Source organism: Artemia sp. Qi Xiang Cuo, chromosome 15, assembly GCF_049724085.1.
Source record: "Artemia sp. Qi Xiang Cuo chromosome 15, ASM4972408v1, whole genome shotgun sequence".
NCBI classification, from domain to species: domain Eukaryota; kingdom Metazoa; phylum Arthropoda; class Branchiopoda; order Anostraca; family Artemiidae; genus Artemia; species Artemia sp. Qi Xiang Cuo.
The window spans coordinates 52,843,313-52,867,976 of record NC_142808.1 but is presented as its reverse complement, the minus strand read 5'-3'; the positions used below and the strand labels follow the sequence as shown (position 1 = coordinate 52,867,976).

The 24,664-nt window shown below is 35.0% G+C and overlaps 1 protein-coding gene across 3 annotated transcripts in view; it reads left to right on the top strand.

The window, feature by feature from the left end:
* The window catches only part of LOC148943845 (heat shock protein 105 kDa-like), a 221,648-nt gene that overhangs the window by 157,365 nt on the left and 39,619 nt on the right, over nt 1-24,664 (top strand). For all 3 annotated transcript variants that reach the window (XM_089101396.1, XM_089101398.1, XM_089101395.1), the window contains exons 2-6: nt 1,812-2,010; nt 4,897-5,021; nt 9,090-9,321; nt 13,971-14,215; nt 20,652-20,728. In XM_089101396.1, coding sequence (XP_088957522.1) covers nt 1,812-2,010; nt 4,897-5,021; nt 9,090-9,321; nt 13,971-14,215; nt 20,652-20,728 — 878 coding nt within the window. The remainder of the gene's footprint in view (nt 1-1,811; nt 2,011-4,896; nt 5,022-9,089; nt 9,322-13,970; nt 14,216-20,651; nt 20,729-24,664) is intronic.

Here is a 24,664-nt window from a genome sequence, read left to right as displayed (position 1 = left end):
CCCAAACCCCCAAAAAATTAATCATCCTCTCCGTCTTCACCCATTGTGCAACATCTCCGACTTCAGTCTTCCCTAATTTTTTATCTTATTACCGACTGGTATAAAATTCCCCTTGCCGATATTTTCCAAGTTTTTTTTTTAAATAACCCTTGCCTTAAAATAAAGCCCCCCCATGCTTCCTTGATCCTAGAATGCAGAGACGAAGAAATGATTTATGCATGAAATATTGGTCCTGTAGCCATATACATTTTTTTCTGGCATATGAGTTTATAATGGGGCTGGGACATAAATGGTAACAGCCAATATATCTTATTATGGGTGATACTACCGAATGGTGTTGCGGGATTGCGAGATAATTTTCAAGGATCTAAGTTTAAATATATGTTTTTAGGCTAAATTGAATTGATGATGCATATGAGTTATGAACGAACTAACTTAGTTCCTCACCTGCCACTCCTGTCACCTGAAATGCCACATCTCATCTCATTGACTTCTGCCGCCTAAAATTTAGTGGCAGGGCTCAGCTGAAATGCTAAAAGCTTCATTGATTTAGAGACGAATGGATTAGAGGCACATGGCCAATATTTGAATGATCTCCCTGCAATAGTAGAAGAAAACTGAGCCGCACATCAGAAAATAATTCTTAACGCGGAAAACAAGTTTTCAGGTGAATACTTTCAACTGAGAAGGGGGAGACCGGGAGAGGGAGATCTTCGTAAGAAACGCAATCGTGTTCTTTCTCTACCTTAAAATCACTTTCTCTTTACTGTCTCTTTACTTTCTCTAAGGTCATCAAAGGTCACTGTTCTCTAGAGGGAGAAGGAGTGGATGTGGGTACTTTTAAATACAGTCCTATGACATACTTTAGTCTATAGACCTGTCCCTGAGGTAAAATTGACAACCTTTAAACCGGAGAGAGAGAGGGGGGGAGGAGGCTCATCAAAGACATGAAATAGTCGTTTTTGCTGCTATTTTATAGAAGTGCCTTGTTTTGAGGGGCTAAATACTCTTCAAATTCTCATGCTTAGAGAGTGTAAATACATAACAAATTAATTCTTAGTTAAAAATAGGACATTCTTTCACTCTGTCAAGTTCAGTTAATCCAAGTACTTCCGGGTTTAACTATTTTTTTAATTTTCAAGTTGTTGATATCAACAGATCCAGCTGTTAAGTTCATCCAACGTTTATCCTCACTCTCAAAGCCACATGCTCACTGCTCTGAAGATTTTTATTTTAAGTGCTATGATTATTTATTAACAAGATTTATTCTTTCATTTAAAAGATTGTATGGTAGCTATGGCACGTGTTCTGGATTTCTTCGCGACGTTTTATGATTGTGGGCGTTATTGTCATTTCTACTACTGCTAAGCCCCCTGGGCCAACACAGCGCAAAGTCATGCCAGTTTATTGGCTATATTTAACTCCAGGCTGATTATTCCTCGATAGAAAAGACTTTTTTACATGCAAACTTGAAATCAAGAGTTTCTAGGTCCCAGGAGTCTCAAAAAGTTTTATATGCCCTTTTATCCACTGCTGTCACAAGGTTCCAGAGAGTTTCTGATCCATCCAGGGCTGTATCCAGGATTTGTATGGGGGGGGGGACACTGAAAGAATTTTTTTCGGGTGGGGGGTGTTCATAAATAGAGTTTTTGTTCTTATTTTTTTTTGTACCTATGTTTTACGACCAGTTTAAGAGTTGGGGTAATATTCCAGGGGGAGGGGCGAATCAGTCCCTAGATCCATCATCCCTAGATCCATCCCTGTTGTGTGTGCCCTCATGTTTACTGCTAAACTTCAGCTCAAATTTTCAGGTCATGCGTTGCATTCCATGGAAAGAGTCGGCTTATGGGAACTGGTGCCAAAAGCCAGATGATTACCAACTTGAGAAACACCTTTTACAGTTTTAAACGTCTCCTTGGACGACCCTTCGAAGATCCTATTGTGCAGGAAGAGCTGAAGTTTATTACTTACAATGTTCAGAAATCACAAACTGGTGGGGTTGCCATATCTGTATGTAATATGCATTTAATGCCTTTCACTATATATTTTAAGAAGTTTCTCTTGCGTTAAAAATAAGATCAGCATTTTTTTTTTCGGAGTATTTACATTAAGTAACTCATTTAAATAAGTAACTCATAGAATTACTCTGTAACTCAGTAACTAATAAGTAATATTAAGCTATTGTATTATCTTATCAAACGGACAGTAATTGTATATCAGTAAATTGTTTCTCTAAAACGGCCTAATAACTTTTTTTTCTAAAAATTGGCATACCACCATTTTACGATGTGAAAAGACGATCTAGATTGGTCACTATTTTGAGAAATTTATTTTCCTCTCTCATTCCTCATAATATTCTCCATAAATTGGCTGCTGACTGAAATTAGAGACCCGTGAAGTGTTAAAAGTCCTGAAAAGTTTCAAAACGCAATTTGTTGACGAATCAATTAGTCCTGAGCTGTTAGAGAAGTTTTAAATGCTACGCATTGCGACAGAAAAATCAAAAATTAAAATTTATGTAAATAAAATTAAAATTTATATAAATAAAATTAAAATTAACTAAATTTTAACATAAACTAAGCTAAGAGTTAAAATAACTAAATTAAAATGAAATAAAAATTAAAATTTCCATACCATGGTACCGAGCTCTGCTCTGTTTTTCAGTGTGAAAAAATGGTCTAGATAGAATTGGGAAAATTTATTTAGGGCCCTAATTAATTTTGGAAATCCATTTTTTATATGAATGACGTCACAAATAACCAAACATCCAATGCTCTGATGGTTTTACTTTTTTCATCAAATAAAATGAAACTATGTTATTTTGCGAAAGTCAAAAATTATCTTTTTTTTGCTAGCGATGCTTGGTTTCCTGGTACTATTATATAAGATGCAATATTTATATATTTATATTTAGATAATTCATGTCTAAACAAGGAAATGTGCTGTGCACCGCTGCTCAATTTTTATTTTTGTTTGAGGGTCATAAATATATTCAACCCCTTACAATAAAACAAGCATCTTTTAAGCGTTAGATGCATTCGAGGAAATTCACAAAAAGATTACGATTTTATTTAATGCAACCTTCACGGCTCTTTCAACAATGAGGATATGCCGCTAGTCCTCGTAATTCACTCATTTAATTTTTAGGTTTGATGTATTTTGAAAATTTAGCAGTTGCCAGCTGATTGGGTAGTTAGCCCAAACAGAGGACCAAGGACTTCAAGGGCCACCCCATTCCTTGGATGGCGAACGGAGCTGAAGCACTTTATACCCATCCTCAGCGTTGGAGGTGGTGACTCGGCTCGGCATAGGTTGCACCTGTGTCGAGTTTGGAGAGGAAGGAAGTGGACTATGCAGCATTGCTCAAGCCCAAATTTTTTCTTGTTTCCGCGAGGCTGGCATAATTATCCCCCCTCTCCTCCATCGAAAAATACTCCATTTTTTTTCTTTTAAAGTTGTTAATTTAAAATATAGGTCGACGTAACCCCTCTTTAATTCTGTAAGAGTATGCCAAGAAAAAGACGATAAGTAAAAAAAGTGGACTAATGCGGGGGAAAATTTTCTAGATGAAGAATTTTTCTTTTTTACAAAAAAGAAAGGTTGAGATGGCTCCATCTAAGGCCAAACGAAAAGCAGTCTCCGAATGGGGTCTCGGAATGATCCAAAGACTGTCTCCGATGAATGTTTCCAAAAACTCGGAATGGGGTCTCCGAATGATCCAAAGACTCCAAAGAATGTCTCTGAAGACTCCAGATGGGTTCTCCAAATGATCCCGAAGACTCCAAAGAATGTCTCTGAAGACTGTATGGGGTCTCCAAATGATCCCGAAGACTCCAAAGAATGTCTCAGAATACTCTGGATGGGGTCTCCGAATGATCCAAAGACTGATGAATGCCTCCAAAGACTCCGGATGTGGTCTCCGAATGATCGAAGACTCCGAAGAATCTGAATGGGGTCTCCGAATGATCTGAAGACTCTGAAGAATGTCTCCGAAGACTCCGGATGTGGTCTCCGAATGATCCCGAAGACTCCGAAGAATGTCTCTGAAGACTCGGAATGGGGTCTCCAAATGATCAGAAGACTCCGAAGAATGTCTCCGGAGACTCCGGATGGGGTCTCCGAACGATCCCGAAGACTCCGAAGAATGTCTCCAAAGACTAAATGGGGTCTCCAAATGATCCGAAGACTCTTTAGAATGTCTCCGAAGACTCCGGATGGGGTCTCCAAATGATCCCGAAAACTCCGAAGAATGTCTCCAAAGACACTGGGTGGGGTCTCCGAATGATCCGAAGAATGTCTCCGAAGACTCTGAATGGGGTCTCCAAATGATCTGAACACTGATGAATGTCTCCGAGGACTCCGGATGGGGTCTCCGAATGATCCCGAAGACTCCGAAGAATGTCTCCAAAGACTCTGAATGTGGTCTCCAAATCTTCCAAAGACTCCGAAGAATGTCTCCAAAGACTCCGGATGGGGTCTCCGAAGGATCCCGAAGACTCCGGAGAATGTCTCCAAACACTCTGAATGGGGTCTCCAAATGATCCGAAGACTCTGAATGGGGTCTCCGAATGATCCAAAGACTCTGAATGTCTCCGAAGACTCCAAAGAATGTCACCGAAGACTCGGAATGGGGTCTCCAAATGTCTCCGAATGGGCTGGGAAGAGATCGTAGGAAAGGGTGTAAAGTACTTCTGTTGAGTATGTAAAGAGGTTTGGATCAACTGGGATGGAAGAGGAGCGTGCGCAGTTGCGTTGGTCTCAGGGAGCTTTGTGCTACAGTGAGTTGTTAGTAGTAATAGAAGTTCGAACTTTTAAATTCATAGGTTTGAAATTTTGTTTCATAACTTGTCTAATTTGTTTTAAAATAAGTTTGATAATATTTTTCTGTTATTTTAGGGTGATTTTGCTGGAGAGCAGGAAACATTTACCATTGAACAGGTTGCAGCCATGTTGTTTACCAAATTGAAAGAAATTGCCTGTTCTGCTCTGGCCACAAAAATTACCGACTGTGTTATTACTGTAAGTTATTTTAGGTTAAAAAAAATAATTTAAATTCTCTTTGAAAAATGTTGCACAACAAATTATTAATAACTAATAAACTGGTATTTCACGCGAGAAAAGAAATTTTCGGGAGAAAAGAAAGTTTAATATAAATTGATAAAATACGTGAGAAAAGAAATTTTCGTGAGAAAAGAAAGTTTTATTGAAGCGATTGGTAAAAATTTTACCTTAAATTTGTTTTACCGTTTTCTCTGAAACTATTGACACAAAAAAATATGAATAATTATTACATATTCGGTATGCATAAGGCTGATAAGTATAATATACGTGAAAGAAAGTTATGAACTTATATTGTTTATGTTTCTGTTCTATATTTCTTTAACGGTTAATTATCTTTCATATGACTAATGAAATTAATTAATGTAGATAATTTCGGAGACCACACTGCCTTTCCATGACGATAAATAAAAGTTCAAATAGGGATAAAATCCTTTTAATAGACAGCGATGATGATAACAGAGATAGAAATTCACAAAAATACCAGATATTTTGGTCATATATACAGTGACCGAACTTTTATTTATCGAAATTAATTAATGATTATAACAAGTCGATATGCATAAGGCTGATAAGGCCGTAAATACGAGAAAAAAAATGTTACAATGTTTTTTGTTTCTTTTTTGAGGCTCATTACTAATTTTGATTAGTAATTTTGAATCATTCATTACCATAAATGAAGCCTATAAGCCAGTAAAATCTTAAACCCGTAATTACTGTTGTAAATCAGATGTGAGTTTCTTTTCTCTTTATATATATTTTTTTACAATTGAAATGAATTACAATTGATTTTTACAATTGAAGTATAATAATAGTGGGTTAATCTTTTATGACAGCGAAATTTAAATTCAAAACACCACAGGCGAAAAAAAAAATCGCACCACAAATAATCGCACCACAAGTGAAATAAAACACAAATAAAATAGCACCATAATATAATATTATTAAATAAAAATCGCACCACAGGCGAAAAAAAAATATATATAACAAGTGGCCATGTGCCATTAAATTTAATTAAAGAGAAGCTGGGGCAATTTACTTCTGGAGAAAATTACAATAATTTTTTTAATTAATAGTGTCATAATTATACAATAATATAATATTAAATAATTAATATTATTTATAATTTTACAATAATATAATACTAAATAATTAATATTATTTATAATTTTACATAAATATAATAATAAATAACTAATATTATTTATAATTTTACAATAATTAATTATGTTATTACAATAATTTTTTTGAGGCTTTATTCATAAGTAACTTTGAAATATTCATTGTCATAAATGAAGACGATAAGACATTAAAATCTAAAACCCACAGTAACTATTGTTAATCAGATTCTTGAGACATTCACTATTCGTGTGTCAGAAGCACTGTTCGTTGCTGCCACCTTCTTGTACAAAGCGTCTGCCTATCGAAGACAGGAATAAAATTGAACCGTTGAGATGCCGTACCAGTTGTTTTACACGCTCTTTTGTTCCTTTTTTTGTCAATGCATTTAATCGGTCATAATTCTTTCAGTTGTAAAGTATTGATATTGTGAAAAATAGCATAATTTCGTTGTAGCCTTGGCCAAAATTGGGAAAGCTGTTTTGATTAAGTCAATCTTGAATCTTTTTGATAACGGGCAACGGGCAAACGGGCATACGGATAACGGGCAAAGAACTCCTCTTAATGCAAAATTAATATTTCGTCCGAATATTTCGGACTTCCGAAATATAAGTTCCGAATATAAGTCCGAATATTTCGGACTTCCTTTCGAATAAATGGACCATGTGAGGGTTATATATATATATATATATATATATATATATATATATATATATATATATCTATAGTATCTATATATATATATATATATATATATATATATATATATATATATATATATATATATATATATATATATATATATATATATATATATATATATATATATATATATATATATATATATATATATAACTATCTTGCAGTCCTTAAATTAAATTAATTAATCCTTAAATCCAATTTAATCCAATTTAAAATAATTAATCCAATTTAAAATTGATATAAGACCGTTAGATTGCCTGTAATGAGAGGCAAACAATGAGAGTCTAACAGTCTTATGTCAATTTTAAATTCTTGGTCAGCATGCCTGAGACTCTAGGCAGGCATGCCTTTCTGTCTCCTAGGCAGAGAGTCATGCATACTCCCGCCATTTACCCGTGCCCCAGCCATTTAAACATTTGCCTCTCAATTACCTGGACTATCTGTCTTGGCTTTTCTCTGTCTACAATTGGCCATGTCTTGATGCCAACTATGCAACCTACTGCAAAATACTTGATAACTTTAATTCAAAATCAACGGACTCGGTCGAGGCCTTCCGCCTCGTTGTTTTTTCGTACAAGACAAAGAAAATTACAAGAAAACGGAAATAAAACAAGATTCATTTTTAGGCATTAAAGATATATTTGAATACTTGAAAATAAAATTTCTTTTGGATTGGTGATTTTTTGATGATCATCATTTTTTTATTTTCTGCAGGCCACTTATATCTAGACTTCACTTAGTCCCGTGACATGAAGGTTGTTAAAGAAGTTGTTTGATCCGCTGTCTGGGTTAACTGCTCACGCAGCTGGTGTCTATCTAGTAGCCATTTAGCTATCTAGGGGGTGGGAGGGGGTCTGTTTGTCCTCCAATTTTGTTGGTCATTTTAAAAGGGACAAGAACTTTTAATTTCCTTTCGAATAATTAATAATAAACCGGGCCATAATGCTTCTTGGAGAGGGATCAAAGGAGAATTTTGTAATCTCCTTTCCTTGAGTGTGACCAGATTGGCTCTCTGAAGAAGGAAGATATGAGTGGCCTGAAGAAAATAAAAGAATAATCATCATCAAAAAGTCACCAAGCGAAAAGAACATGATCAAATTTGGTGATAAATCACCAACTGTGACATCCCTACATAAGGAAGGCTACTAAGTTGCTTGTGATCCAGGAGAACAACTGAGCTAAACGGAAGAAAAGCCGAAAAAAGTATCGAGAGCCATGCAACCGAAATATCTACTGCAAGAAAGTAGCTCTCCTCACGTTTAGGCTAAACTGTGATATGGTATTACAAACAAACAGGAATAAAGAAGAAGTTTCTTCAAATGAAAGTAAGGTGTGACATTAGAAAGATTGATTATGTGGAATAAGGTCATACACGTAATCTGGGATAAAAACAACTTCATTTTTTTTACGAAAATATTTGAAAAAATAATTATTTCCTTTCAATTGGCCATTAAGCCATTATCTTGGAAAATAGCGTTTTTTTTGTATAAATAATTTCTAAGACCACACTGGCGAATTAGTGATGGAATTTGAGTGCAATGTTTAAACGTTCCAAGAATAAAAGCAAAATTCCAATCGCTGCTTCTTAACTCATTTCACTTAACTTATCCTCCCTTATTCACCATTATCCTTTCAAGCCTTCTTCTTTTTCTTTACCACACTTTAATATTTTGTTCTGCTTTTTATTGTTTAAAAATTTGATATAAGGCTTAATTATAAGATAAATTCAATCCAATTCTACCTTATTACAAACAAAATACAAAATTAAATAAACTGCTAAATACTCCCCAAGAAAGATACAAGAACACATGTAGTGTTTTACATAGTGTAAAAACACATATACATATGGGTAAATATACACAAAACGCAAACTGCTACCTAACAAATTCCTCGATCTACTTTTAAATAATTCTAGACAAATGTGCTAATATTCCTAAAGTGCTTAGTTCTGCTTGTTTTTTTTTCTGTTTCGACAGTGGTTGGTTGTCTCTTTTTGTTGTAGTTGTCGAATTTTTTTTCGTTTTTTTTAATTAAAAAAAATGAAAACTTTCTCACGAACTTATTCTAAAAAGGGCATAAAAACCAATACCATTATTGAGGGAGCAACTGTCCCCCCCCCCACAAGCGACGCCGTTGCATATCAGATAAACGCTCTATCGCCAGGTTCGAAACTGTGGAGGGGCAGGGAATAATTTCTTTTAATTTCTTGTTCCGACGTTCGCCACAGACGCTGAGCGTCGTGCACTATTGAGTGCTGCAAAAATAGCTGGACTAAACGTCCTGAGACTTATGAATGAATCAGCAGCCGTTGCTCTTTGTTATGGTCTTTATAAGCCGGAGCTACCAGCTCCTGAGCAACCCCCAAGGCGGGTTGTTTTCGTTGATTTTGGACAATCTGCTTTACAAGCATCCCTTTGTCATTTTAACAAGGAGTCCCTTAAAGTAAGTATTTTTCATCGATGTATTTTTTAAATGTAGCAATATTCACTTTTCTGAAGGATTAAGACCTCCGAGTTTAGCTTCTGGACCGTATCTTGCCATTAATCTCTTTAATCCTGGCCCGTGGAAGTCTTCGAGACTTTCATGGTAACGTTTTAACATTTATAGGTAACTAATAGTTTCTGAATATACTGATGAGGCCGACTCGCTCTTAGCCTTGTAGGTTGCGAGGTTGCAAGGTTGCGAGGCTCATTTATATCCCACTCCAAATTATCCAGATTTACAAAAAATTTGACATAAGTATTTTCAAGGAATCTTTACCCCCCCCCCCCCTTCAAGAAGTTCTTAGGTTGCTACCCTTTTTCGGCCGAGGCCCTTCAGGTTTAGATGTTTCAAGAGCTGAGGATTCCCCAAATATAAAAATTTTGAAGACTGTCACCGCCGGACTGCAACGATAATTGTATACTCTCAAAAACTGTACACCGGGTACTACTTGCCAGGTGTCATTAAGTTTTGAATGGATTCGCCCACATGGAAAAACTGTGTACATTCCATGCGTTACGATTGGTGATGGTGTGTCATGTGTTGGGGAAGATGCCCGTCGTGATCGCAGTGTGTCACGTGTTAGTAGACCAAATGACGCTCTGAGATATATGCCACATGGCGGACAGCACATTACCTCTTATGAAGATTTTTATTCGGAATTTATACTAAATCATACATTTTCGGAAGTATAAATAAAGTTCTTTGTAGATAATAAATGAAAAACATGTTTGGATACATGGCGGATCTAAAGCAGAATCTGGGGGGGGGGGGGCGAGGCCCAATGTGACAAGGGTGCCAATGAGCAAAATCTCTGGGGGGGGGGGCTATGTGACGTAGGTGTTAATAATTGACCAAATTGACACATTTATTCTAAAAAAGATAAAAAAACTGGATAAGAGGGTGCCAGAAAAAATCTTGGCCTCCCCCGGCCCCCTGGATGCGCCAATGTTTCAACATACACACAAGGATGGGAATATTGAAATCTTAAATACCTATAAAGACTTTGAATTTGAATTTGCTCCCAGTTGAAAGGCACAGATTCGATACAAGAATAATATCTCATACCCAGCTATACACTGTTATTTGTTGTTGATGAACAAATCGAAATTTTAGTTGTATTATTTTGTACACTCTGTAGTTTTAAGGAAACGTTAGATTCAACACTTTAAGGCGTTAAACGTTAGACGCAACCTTGTTAGATGTATAAACACGTCCCTTTCTACCATCTTATAAATATATGCACATATTTACTTGTTTGGGTTCCCCCACAATGAAGTGGGTTATAATATAGGCAATTTTTATAATTGATCGAATTGTATATCACACTTAATTTAAATAACGTTTAGTCCTATAATACATAATTTTACCATCTAATATTTTTCATACAATGATTACAATTACAGATCTTTCAAAATGTTGAGGCTAGGAGCCCAAGGTTAGGAGCTCACTAACATGCTTGCGAGTCAGTATTGGGGTCAATAAATATGCACAAGTAAATCTATCTTTTTAATTCCTAAAGAAGACAATATAAGTAAGGATTAAGGAGGGAGGTAAGAAGGCGATCAAGAGGAGTGTGCTGTTTTTAGGTCTAAGGAAAGAGAAAGAGATCAATGAAGAGAGAAAGTATAGAGAGAGACGAAAAACAAAGACAACATCAGTAAGGAGATAAGGAGGATACTCAAGAGGAGCGTAAAAACAAAGACTTTAGTTAGGCAATGAAAGAGCAGATAAAAAGAGAAAGGAAACTCACTGAATAAAGAACAATTAAATTTATCTTAGTAAGTGTGATTACCTAGAAAAAGTATTCACAGTTAGGCAGTTTGGCGTTGGCCTCATTTACGACCATCAAGTCATTCTTTGGGGAGATATTGACGCAGTTACAACTGTTCACCGTCGTTTAAATTTAGACACTTTTATAAGTGGACAGTCTCGTAAATTTGAAGCTTAAGAGCATGGAAATAGGTTTTTTGTCGCCCCTGAATGAGCTACAGGAGCGTATACGCCCCTAAAAAAAGTAAAATAATTGATGTTCCACTAAGCCTTCAGAAAGGATCCCTTACCTTTGTTTGCCTTTACGTTATAGGTAAGTTAGAAGCGCTCTGCTTTTCCTCCAGGATATGTATTAAGAATTTGAACGTTTCGCTGTTTTCTGGGCTAGATAAACATTAAATTGATCGTGTTAAACTTGGCAATTAAATGTCAATTAAAGTCGATCATATATAAACATCAAATTTTGGTTTAAGTTAATGTTGTACCCACAAAAAGGGGGGGGGGGGGGATGGAAGGACACTTTCATGAATGGATTCAGAGCCTAAAGTTTGCGCCTATAAAACATTTTCAAGCTTCTAAATCTACATCGTCCCTATTTCTAAGGGCTATAAGATTGCATAGAAGACAGGTCAAACCAAACGTTGTGTAGGTAAAGTGGCTGATGCTTTTTGTACCGGATTTAACTTTGACGTTTCAGTACCAGTTTAGTGGTTGACCACTTCCGAAGGAAATAAACTGAAATAAACTTCTGAAGTGGCCTTCAGAAGGCCACTTCTGAAGGAAGGAATGATCATATATCGCAGAGCATCATAAAGTTCATTTCCTGTTAAGCTCGTATATAACCTCTCTACTCTTTTCTGAACAACTGTGTACGGGTTGGGTATATTTTAACGGCTACTAATCGCTGTGCACAGTATATAAATTATAGGCAGTATGATCTTTCCCCATCTCACCCATTATAAACCCCCGGACCGAGGTGCGAGTGCTTCAGAGAACGTAGAAACATAAGCGACATTAGATCTTTTCACGGGTAGACAACTCAGATTTCTCTTGAACGCGAAACTTGGCTTCAACGTTGGAACAATAAATTTTGAAGAAATTAATTTTAAATTAATTTATTCCAATACACATATGAAAATCGGTAATTAGTAGTGCAATGTTATTATTAGATGTTTTTAGGAATTAAAAATAGGTTTCGAAGTCTCAAGTTGGTTTCAAAGGCATTTTGCGAAAGTTTCTGCCAAAATACGTGTTCCAGGGTAATTGGACCGCTGATGACAGATCAAATGAGAGGAGCTGTTTGTACGCGCTAATGCAAGAATAAGTGGGAGGAGCTATTTGTTCGCACCAAGAATGAAGAGCCAGAAATTATCTACGGTAATCTTACTGCTATATCTTTATACTGTGTCGCTGCGTTACACTTCCAAGGAGGCACTCGCAAGAGAAATTTACAAAACTGGAAGAAGCAAGAACGCACCATACGTTTATTCTTATCAGATAAAAGAGCCCAAAATGGAGGGAGCGCTAGCACATGTGGTATAACCATCGCCGAAAATAGCTGGGCCCGAATCTGTCGACTACATGAAGCTTTTGAAAAGACGAGCATACCGTAAGCTTTTTGGACTTTGATCGCAAAATCGGCGATTAACAAAGAACGTGTTGACTTAACATCCCAACCAATAGGGAGACCAAGGTGCACTGTGCTTGATGACCGTTTTACTATTTTGTCACCGAGTTTTATTTCGGGGGCCGGATCACTTCCTTTACGATTAAACAAAATAAACTCAGTTTTAGTCTCATAAAAAGACAAACCAGATTTCTAATATGAACTTTTCGTTATCGCTCTTAATGAAATTCAGAATATGGTATACTCAGGCCGGTAAACTAGCCACGTGTACAGGTTGCTCCGAGAAGATGCCGGATATGGTTTCCACACGCCACCTAGTTCACGGCTGAGAAACTGGGAAATTCTGTATGTAGGCCTCCTTGACTAGTAACGTACTCGCCTGAAAGGACCCACTGGAAAATCGAAAATAGTAGCCGAAAACGCACGTATCAACTCACCAACTCATGCATTTACCTAACCAACTCAATATGTTAAGTATTTAATTAAGATATACCTGCATAGTAGCTTATCTCTCTATCAGGCTAAGCTAATTATCTCCGAGTGCACTGCGAGAAACCGGTTTTACAAGAGATGAAGTAGCGCACTCGCCGGATTTTTACAAGTCGCATTGTTAGGTTTGTAAACTAACGCGTTTACGCATTTTCTTGCGTTCACCTTGCTAGCGGTTTACGCGTTTCTTGGTCTAAAGGAAACCCTTTTATAAGATATATGTTTATACATTGAGCCCAGTGGCGTAAGTAATGTTGGGGGAGGGATACAAAATTGGTTTCTTTTTGGTTTTGTTTTTTTCACATTGACTTTCCCGTTTGCATTGTTGGTTTTTTTCTTCGGCATTTTCCTTGAATATACTATTTTGTTCGCGCTGACAAAGAGAGGCGGTTGTCCTCTCGAAATATTCGCTTTATGTGTTTCTTCAGTTTTTTCGTTTGACCTTAAAAACCCCCATTTTTGATCGCTTTCTTTATTTAAAAGATATTTAAATTTTCTATGTGTATACTAAGTAAACGCTCTCAAGTCAATGTTAATATACCAAAAATACAAAATTAATTAACAAGCCACAAAAGAGTTAACAAGCCACAAAGCCACAATTAATTAACAAGCCACAAAACAAGCCACAAAGCTAACTCACAAAAGAGTACACGTTAGTTTTTTCTTTGTATTGATATGAAAGTCATGCTTTGTTTATGTTATATATTTATTTATTTTTTAGATGATTGGCTACGCCTTTGATTCACAGTTAGGTGGTCGGAATTTTGACAGTGTTATCACTGAACACCTCATCGGAGAATTTAAGACCAAATATCGAATTGATGCTAAATCCAGTAAAAGGGCAATGCTGCGACTATTGACAGAAAGTGAGAAATTGAAGAAAAACATGTCAGCTAATTCTACACAACTACCCTTGAATATTGAATGCTTCATGGATGATAAAAACGTATCGGGCTCTATGAAAAGGTAACATAATTTCTTAGACCACACTGCTTTTCCATTTACATAAGAGAAAAACGAGTATAATTTAAAAAAGAAAAACGGGTTTAATTGAAAAGAGGAAAACGGGTTTAATTTAAAAGAGGAAAACGGGTTTATTTGAAAAAAGGAAAACGGGTTTAATTGAAAAGAGGAAAACGGGTTTATTTTCAAAGAGGAAAACGGGTTTATTTTCAAACAGAAAAACAGGTTTAAATTAAAAGAGAAAAACGGTTTTAATTTTAAAGAGAAAAACGGGTTTAATTTCAAAGATAAAAACGGGTTTAATTTGAAACAGAAAAACAGGTTTAATTTAAACGAGAAAAACGGATTTAATTTAAAAGAGAAAAACAGGTTTAACTTAAAAGAGAAAAACAGGTTTAATTTAAATCAAATAGTGACACACGTACTAAAAATAACAACAAAACATTAATTTATAAAAAAAAATCAGAATATTGAATCATGTTTTTTCTAATTTCTTTTAATTTTTTTCAAATAAATATAGCAGTTTGTGTTTGATAGATTCCATTTGGCAATTTGATCTTATAGAGGAAAAATATCTAGAGATTTCGGTGTTTCTTTTCTGTGTTACAGCTGAGCAGTATTGAGGAAGTTTGTTAAGATGTGAGTTTTATGTATTTGCATGTCTTTTCTTCTTTTTTCTCTCTTGTTTTGTTGTTTTTTGTCTTTTTCTTTAGATGATTTAACTTATTTTTTTTCTCTTTCTTTCGTTTTTTTCTTTCCCGTTGGTAAAGGCTCCCGGATGCGGAGTCGAAATATTCCGATTTTTTATTTTTTTTATTAATTAATCTTTTGATGTTGTTTTTGTTTTTTACACGTTTGTAACTACTTGATTTAAATTATACCCGCTTTTCTCTCTTAAATTTTCATGAAAAGGTAAGATATATATTTCCGTGAATAATTTCTTAGACAACACTGCCTCTCAATTTGTAATTGCCGAGCTGCATTATATAATTCACTGTCGAAATTAAAAGCCTTGGTTATGTATTCCTATATTTTCTTTTAACCTCGGGCCCGTAAGTGGCACAATACAGCCGCTTCAAAATTGGAAACTTCGGGCTGGAGGCCAGAAGAAAGACTGGTGGTCAGTGATAAAAAACAACATAAAGCCGCTTGGAGGCTTCCGCCGCTTCGGTCAGCTCTAGGACAGTGATGGGCTATACCATGTCGAAGCCGTTGCACGCAACTGTGCCTCATGGAAAACTGTGCCTATTGGAGAAATTATGCATGCCAGGCGAGGCGGAGCAGCGTGTAACCCGTTATGCGTTTCAGCCACTGCATAGCCTGTATAACCCGTTTTTTTTTCATTTGCTTTTTCCTTTTTCACATTACCAAGGGCAGTGATAATATACCTCTAAGTCAGTTACGCAGTTTGTAGTAGCTATGAAATAAAAAAAAATGTGCTAAAAAATCAGCAAAAAAATAAGCTAAAAACAATATATTAGCACGAAACATTTTGCGAAGGTTTTGCTGTCTTTTTGAATCATCAGATTGTCAATGTTTGAGACAAAGAACATTGCCAAATTTAACTAATTAGTTTAGTTTATTTATTGTCTCGGCTCAATGTGGCAACACTGACAATAAACATGATAGTACAATTAATTGTAATGAGTGATAATTGCGTTTGGAACACATTCTGAGTTTCGTTGGATATGCTACATGCTCATAATTCTTTCGTTTAATATAGATAGATAGATAGATAGATAGATAGATCGTAAATTTCCAAAGCCCAAGAGCCATATAAACACAAACATTTATGAAAAATAAAGAAATCACAACAGAACAAATTACGAAACACAGAAACATGATACATACCAAAAAATACCTTATGGTAATTTATCGAGAAAATGAATATATTTCCATATAATAAATAATAATTAATTGTAAAAACTTTTCCTTCTTTCTAATCCCTTCTCTATCTACGCACCAATACGAAATATTGTGGTCGGATTGCTACTTTGTAAAATACCAGGAAGCAGCGAAACAATCCCATGTACCGTAAGTATTTTTCCCTTAAATCAGAGAGCACCGGGCACTTTCGGAGAAAATGGTCCAAATCTTCGTCCTCATCTCTACAAAGAGGACACACATACGGACCTTCAGGATCAACTATCCCTCTCGAACACCATGTGCCTGCTCTGGATTGGAAGGCAATTTGCAATTTACCCTAAGCTGAATTCATCGACATAAAATCCTAGCCGGTAAATTAAATTTAAAATAACTTTCCTTTCCAAAACTAGGTTTAATCAGATTATAATGATTCAATGTAGCATAATTTAAAACCAGCCCTTGCCAATATTGAATTTCTTGACCCTCGAGGATAAATCGTACCTGGTTTACTAAATTTGTTGGTAGATCACGGGAACCAAGACCATCATTCCATAAGAAGGGCATTCCCACTCTTTCTAGTAATGACCTAATTTGGGATGGCCACGGCGTTTCGAACCATAACTCAACATCTGATAATAAGCTGCTCTTACTAGTCTATCTTTATTACACCTAATGAGCTTCAACCAAAATCTAAGCATCAAAATAGACCTACGTAGTTTTAACGAAAACAAACAGGCCCATATCACCTTTCAGAATCTGTGAATGAGTTGTCTGACGTGATCCAAACAGTCTTTTATAATACTGGAGCTGGAGGGACTCCAACTTCTGTGCCCCTTCTCCGCCCCAAATCTCTGCTTCATATTATATTACTGGTAAAATTTTTGTATTAAATATTATTTTATGCATTTTTAGGTTTTTAATTCACATTATCGTCGGATTTCTAAAAATTGCAGACATGGCCACTTTACCTATATTAAGTATTTCATCAACATGATGCTTTAAACTTCCATTTTCCGATAAAACAAATAACCAGCAAAGAGAAAAATCTCAGTGAAAAAAAAAAACAACAAACGAGACTGCGGCCAGTGGAGAGAAAAGACGAAAAATGCAAAACACCGCCGATATTTCGCCTGTATCCAAACAAGGCGTCTTCAGCATGAATGAAACACAAGAGGAACAAGATAAAAAAACAAGATAAAAAAAAAAAAAAAACAATAAAAATCACCACCAAAAAGAAAAAAAAATATATATATACAATTGGCGCAAACTGATCCACGTAGGGAAAAGATGCTATTATAGATCTAATCTAAGTTCCACATTACATAAATTTCTAACTCAAAGACCCCCGTCTTGAAACTTCCCAGTATTCAACTCAAGCTTAATAGCTCTATGATCGGATCCAACTAAATCTAGTACATCCATATCAATCGATTCAGGTGCAAATTTCGTATTAATCAGCGCATAATCTACAGCACTTGGAGTTGGGCCCGAAAGGCAAGTATAAGTATATAAATAAATCTGGAACTTCAACCTCAACGTACCTGAATAGTCGGCCTTAGATAAACAGCCTGTCACCTCGTAACTTTGCATCACGGCCGTCGTTCTGTGCAAGATTCATAATTTCCTTTAAGTGTTTACGGGCCTCCCTTTGTTTAGCCGTGGAATGTGGGGCCACCGATATTGAAACCTACCTTTCTCAATAAAGAGCTATTTCTTAAGATGTAGTCTCTGATTTCGACTGAGTTTAGCTTCACTACTACTGACCCCGATTTCAATCTAAAAATGTCCCGTACATCACCTCGCCTTATTTTGAGAGAAGGCATAGCACGGTTTAATAAATCCATTATTTCTTGCTTCACAGTATTCTCGCCAAGGTGTTGCGGAGTATAATTATATATAATTTTTTCCTTTTCTACTCTGCTTCGAGCTGGTTGGCTCGTTCAGATGTGATTGCTAGGTCTGATTTCACATTTTCCATCTCTTTTTTAATTTCTTCATTTGTCTTAGCATTGCTAGATAGCTGTGTACTAATGTTATTCATCTGTACTTGCAAGGCAGCAATGCTATCCGAAAGTCCAGGAATTGCATTAACTTTCTCCGAAAGCGCTGGTAATAAATAAAATTTGCAATTAATCTCTCGCAAAAACTGGGCATTTTGCATTTTCTCCGCCTCTATTGTTTGATTTGTCATTTTCACACTTTGGATCTTATCGATGTACAAATGTAGTACTTAATTTGATCTAGTATCGTTACAGAGCATTAAGTTATTTTTCTTGTCTTCAAAAAAATAATCACAATTTTGGCACAAAGCCACACACAGGTAAAAATTCGTTACGCAAGGTGTCCAGATTTAATCATGTATTTTATCCGATTGAATTGCTATTAACTCTCTGAACTCTGAATCAATACTGATCTGAAATTCCGAATCAATATATGATGCAATCAGAACTATAATTTATGCATTTTAGTGTTTGCACATATTCGAATAGCCCCGCCTTTTAAAGCCTGATTGGATCCAGCCTTTTGATTTTTAAACCAATGAAAGAATCAAAATATTTTTGAGACACGAGATTTTTTTTGCATGTGATTTCTCTAGATATCTGTAATTTAAATTTTTACTCCTCAAAATTTCTGTTTTCCAAATTGGAAAGTTGAAAGGAAATCTAAGCCCAGTTTAAGGAATTTGTTTTGAGACGTTATTTAAAAGTAAAATTACTCGCTAATAGAACATAACACAATCTATATAAACGGATTTAGGACACAACCTTGCCTAACTCCTAATTCAACTCTAAACCTCAACCGCAGTACTGTAATGCATTTATCCGCAGCACCTCAACCGCAGAACTGTAATGCATTTATTCGCAGCACCTCAGCCGCAGTACTATAATGCATTTATCCGCAGCACCTCAGTCGCAGCACTGTAATGTATTTATCCGCAGCACCTCAGCCGCAGCACTGTAATGCATTTATCCGCAGCACCTCAGCCGCAGCACTGTAATGTATTTATCCGCTATACGATGCAAGGACAGGACCTGCACTAAAGCCTTTTTATCGGCTGAATCAAGCCCACGTTCATAGTATATTAAACTTAAGGGGTCTGATGCCACTTTCCAATTATAAATCTAGAGTAAAAATTTGTTCAACACATCCCCTTCCCTTCCTAAACCCACACTTTTCTTCTCTTAAAACTTTGTCTACACCATCTCATCGAGTCTAAAAATTACCATCATACTAAGTAATTGGCTTCTTACAGAAACCAAGCCAATGCCTCTATGATTAACTCACTCGCTATTATCACCTTTCTTATAAAGAGGCTAAATTAGAGTTTTCTAAAGTCACTAGGTACTTCCCCCCTTTTCAAAAATCATATCCATAAAACGGAATGAATCTATTAAACGCATTTCATATTGAGTTTCATTAATTATTTTATAAAGTTTTCAACTGAAAGTAAGGAGCAACATAAAAACTTAAAACGAACAGAAATAATTAATGAAATTAGGTTTTAATAATTTAATACTCACATTCCCAAATTCTTTTGTGTTTTTCCTAGTATCTCTCTATTTCAAGTCACGCACAATCATTCCTCGTTTGAATCAGCCTCTGCTTCGCAGCACTTCCCACAACAAGAGCACAAAATTTTGCAACCTCCATCTATACATGGACATTTTTGTCAACAAGATTTACACTTGCAATATGACGAACTTAACTGAATAGAGGATGGCCAAGCAGGAAGGGTTGATTAGATGGGTACTATGCATCTGTCTTTCATTTCTCATCCAAAATCAAGATCTTCGATGTAAATATATCTCTCATAATGTGGTTGGAATTTTCAGTCAGCTGTGAAGGTTACGTTATTTGTAATTGAAACTAAGCAAAAGCGAATCCTGAAAAAAGATCTTAGATTTGAAAGTCCGTGGTTGGGGCAGACATTTTCGCTATTAAATCTTAAATATTTATCAGAAAAGGTTGCGAAACTTGCAGGCTATGAACCATCAAGATATTAAGTAAGTTAGCTTGCCCCTTTTTGGTGTCTAAACCACAGTTTTATTACATAAGACATAAGCAGGGCCGTATCCAGGATTTTTTTTTGGGGGGGGGGGGGTACAAAAATTACTTGAAAAACGCATCAAAAATTTGCTTATATTCATTTCTGTTACGTTTTTACGAGTCGGACAAACTTTTTTTTTGGGGGGGGGTTTAAATCCCCTACACCCTCCACCCCCCGGGATACGGTCTTCCTGCCAAGTATTACTTGGATTTGCCTATGTAGAGGCACTAAAATGGGGTTATTTGTGCAACAGATCATTAGAAATCACTATTCTCTGCATGGTCCCTCGAAAATTGTTATTTTTATATACTCATGGTTCACTTTAAAAAATGTTCACTTTTTTATATACTCATGGTTAAAAAATATAATTATTGTAAATCTATTATATGTAACTCTAAGAGTCACATATATGCAATTCATGATTTTCACTCCCCTTTACCTGTTAATCAAAGAAATGTTATTCCGTTGAAAATATGTATTTTAATGTCATCTTTGTATTTTTGATTTATCTTCGTTTGTTTTTAGGGCAGATTTTGAACAAATGTGTGCCCCTCTGTTCCAAAGGGTGGAGGCAGTATTTCGTGAGCTGTTAGACTCTACAGGTAAGAATTGTTATACCTATTACTCCTTCTCTTCTTCTTCTTCTTCTTATTACTTCGCCTATTTATTTTCCCTTAGTGCTTTTTCTACCCTTCGAATTTTGTTCATTATCATATTTTTTGTTTATTTTTTATCTTTTTCTTGGCAGTGGCGCAATTTCACAAAAATGAGTGGGGGGGGGGTTATATTTTTCAGAAATAGGTGGTGGACATAATGTATCTTTTGGGTCTAAATGGGGGTCGATTTTATTAATGAGAATGCAAAAATTGACGTTTTTCAATAAAGATACCAAAAAAGGATTATTTCAATCTAGGGGTGGCATCTTCTAGGGATAATCTACAAATCTAGAGTACCCCTAAGGTAATTTTAAGTTTTTGAAAATAAAACTATTCAATTTTTTTTGACTTTTTAAGGATTGGTAGTTGAGGGAACTCCATGTGATATCGTCAAATGTTTGCCGTTTGTTGGACTTGGCAAACATTAGGTATTAACCAGTTTTAAGTCTAAAACCCCTTTGCTCACTAATCTGTGAAGTAATCTATGAATCTGTTTTTCTATTTTGTGCTTTCATGCATCCCTATTGAAACTTGTATTTCCTGATCACATATTGACCCATTGCCTGAAGAGTTTTGTTTGCTATCGTCGATTTTTGGCAAAAGGTGCTCAAACTGGGTAAAATGTATTACGTGGGACTCTAAGGGGGTGAGACGAAGCTTATGTATCATAGATGATATCAATGGTTTGATAATTTTTCATCTTGGCTTTTTTTTAAACTTTTTCTGTAATTGAAGCGAAAATATATTAAAAACAGCAAACTTTTTAATTAGGCAGTGAAGAGTAATAAGAAAAAAACCCGTAAAAAATGACAAAAGTCAGAATAATTTGACTTCACTCTTGGAAGCCTTTATCAACAGAAAAGAAAGAAAACTAGCCTAAAAAAAACAAAGAAATAAAAACAGCTAGAAAAAAAACAGGAACAAATTCACATTTAAACAAAATCTAATTGATCCAAGATATCTTCTATATGTGTTCTATTATACGTTCAAATTATCTTCTAATATGGAATCCTATCAAAAGAAAAATTTTTTATTTAGAAAATCTCACGTATGCCCTAGATCAAAATCAAAAACAGGTTAAAGAACTATACTGTTTGGAAAGTTTAATGAATCTTCTGCATTGCCAATTTCCAAAATTCGTTGACTTTTTTTGAAGTTTGTTATAACTTGTCCTTTATTATTAAACTTAATCATGTTTGAAGCTGATTAAATAAAAAAAACAAGTTTTTTAAACTGAAAGTAAGGAGCGACATTAAAACTTAAAACGAGCAGAAATTATTCCGTATATGAAAGGGGCTGTCCCCTCCTCAACGCCTCGCTCTTTACGCTAAAATTATTCATGAAAATGTTTGTATACCTCCCAATAACCAATACAATATGTAAGCAATGGGCAAAGTTCATAACTTGCAGCCCTTCCCCTGGGAACTGTGAGGGAAGTCATCGTAAAAGACATATTTATTAGATTTTCGACTATGCTGAATAAAATGGCTATCTCAAAATTTTATTTGGGTGACTTTGAGAAAAAAATGAGCGTGGGACGGGGGCCTAGTTGCCCTCCATTTTTTTATCACTTAAAAAGGGCACTAGAACTTTTAATTTCCGTTCCAATGAGCCCTCTTACGATATTCTAGGACCACTGGGTCAAAACGATTACCCCTGGAAAAAAAAAACAAATAAACACGCACCTGTGATCTTTCTTCTGACAAAAAATGCAAAATGCCACATTTTTGTAGATAGGAGCGTGAAACCTCTACAGTAGGGTTCTCTGATACGCTGAATATGATGGTGTGAATTTCATTAAGGCTCTATAACTTTTAGGGGGTCTTTCCCCCTTTTTTCAAAAATCAGCCAAATTTTCTCAGGCGCGTAACTTTTGATGGGTAAGATTAAACTTGATGAAACTTATATATTTGAAATCAGAATTAAAATTTGATTCATTTGATGTATCTATTGGTACAAAAATTTCCGTTTTTTAGAGTTTCGGTTACCATTGAGCCGGGTCGCTCCTTACTTACAGTTCGTTACCACGAACTGTTTGATTAAGTCGATCTTCTTTACTATCTCGTATATGTATGGTTTTAGCCTGTTGCTTCTATTAAATTGCTGTAGATTAGATTTAATCTTATTAAAACGTTTTTTTTTAATTAAAAGAAATTTTTTTTACCTGTTTTTAATATATTTTAGATTCAGTTTAATATATTTTCTGTATATATATATATATATTTAATATGTATTATATACATATATTTATATATACTGTTTGTTATATTATATATACATATATACACATTATGTATATATATTTATATTATATAATATATATATTATATTTTTATAATTAATATATGATAAATGGAAAGGCAGTGTGGTCTAAAAAATCGTTGATATTTTTCTAATCTTATTGAAATTTGCGCTTCAAAACGGAGTACAACTTGACGTAGATCGGTGTAAATCTGTTTTCAAACAGAAAGCTTGCTATATTTTGGGATGGGTTTGTGTTTTTTTGGGATTATGTAAATCAGTATTTTTTCGGGATAGCTGGCAGTGCGTTTGTAGCATGTTTTTGTGTAGCCTGGGTGTGTAAGGCCCTGATGTTGTGTTGTGTTTAGTCCCTTACAGACTATAGTCTCTGGGTATTGTTTTGATATACCTTTTTTATGAATAACGATTGTTGTTATTATTATTATTATCATAGTAGGATTGAAATCACGCCTCCCAGCAGGTATTATTGAAGACCACAAAAGCCTGGAGGCCTTAAAGGCCCAATTATCGAAAAAAAGATATGTTACTCCTTGTGTATGAATTTATTCTCCTTTATGCTCATTTATTCTACGTTTGACTCCTGGTTAATCATAATAATAATTCTTGTGTATGCATATATGATGCTTTATACTCTCAATAATACTCCTTGTGTAAGAATTTATAATCCTTTATACTCACAATTATACTCCTTGTGTATGAATTTATACTTCTTTATACTCCTTTATACTTCCAATTATACTCCTTGTGTATGAATTTATACTCCTTTATACTCCCAATTATACTCCTTGTGTATGAATTTATGCTCCTTTATACTAACAATTTGAATCCTTTAGTAAGCAATTAAACTCCTTTATGCTCATAAGTATTATCCTGTAGTATACAGTTAAACTCCATTATACTCCCACATATTAACTTCTAGTAAACTGTTATGATCCTTTCTACTCCCAATTATACTCATAGTGTATGGATTTATACTCCAAATTATACTCCTTGTGTATGAATTTATACTCTATTATACTCCCAATTATACTCCTTGTGTATGAATTTATACTCCTTTATACTCCCAATTATACTCATTGAGTATTAATTTATGCCCCTTTATACTCCTAATTATACTCCTTGTGTATGAGTTTATACTCCTGTATACTCTCAATACGTCAATATTTTTATTCATTAATAATAAATGAGAATATAGTAGAATCACCATAATAATTATTTACTATTCATTTATGCTACTGGATACTATCCCAAATTATCCGTTAATATTGAGTTATTCTCAATATAATTATCATTTATTATTAATATAATATACAGTCTAATAATACTTATAATCATAGATTCTGAATTTATACTCCTTTATACTTCTAATTATACTCCTTGACTATGCATTTATGCTCTTTTATACTCCCAAGAATAATCAGTGAATATGGATTTATACTCCCTCTAATTATCATTTTTTAATACTTTAAACTCCAATTAGACTAACTGAGTATGCATTTAAACTCCTTTATGCTCCCAATTATACTCCTTGTGTCTGAGTTTATACTCCTTTATACTCCCAATTATACTCTTTGTGTAAGAATTTATACTCCCAATTATACTCCTTGTGTATTAATTTAT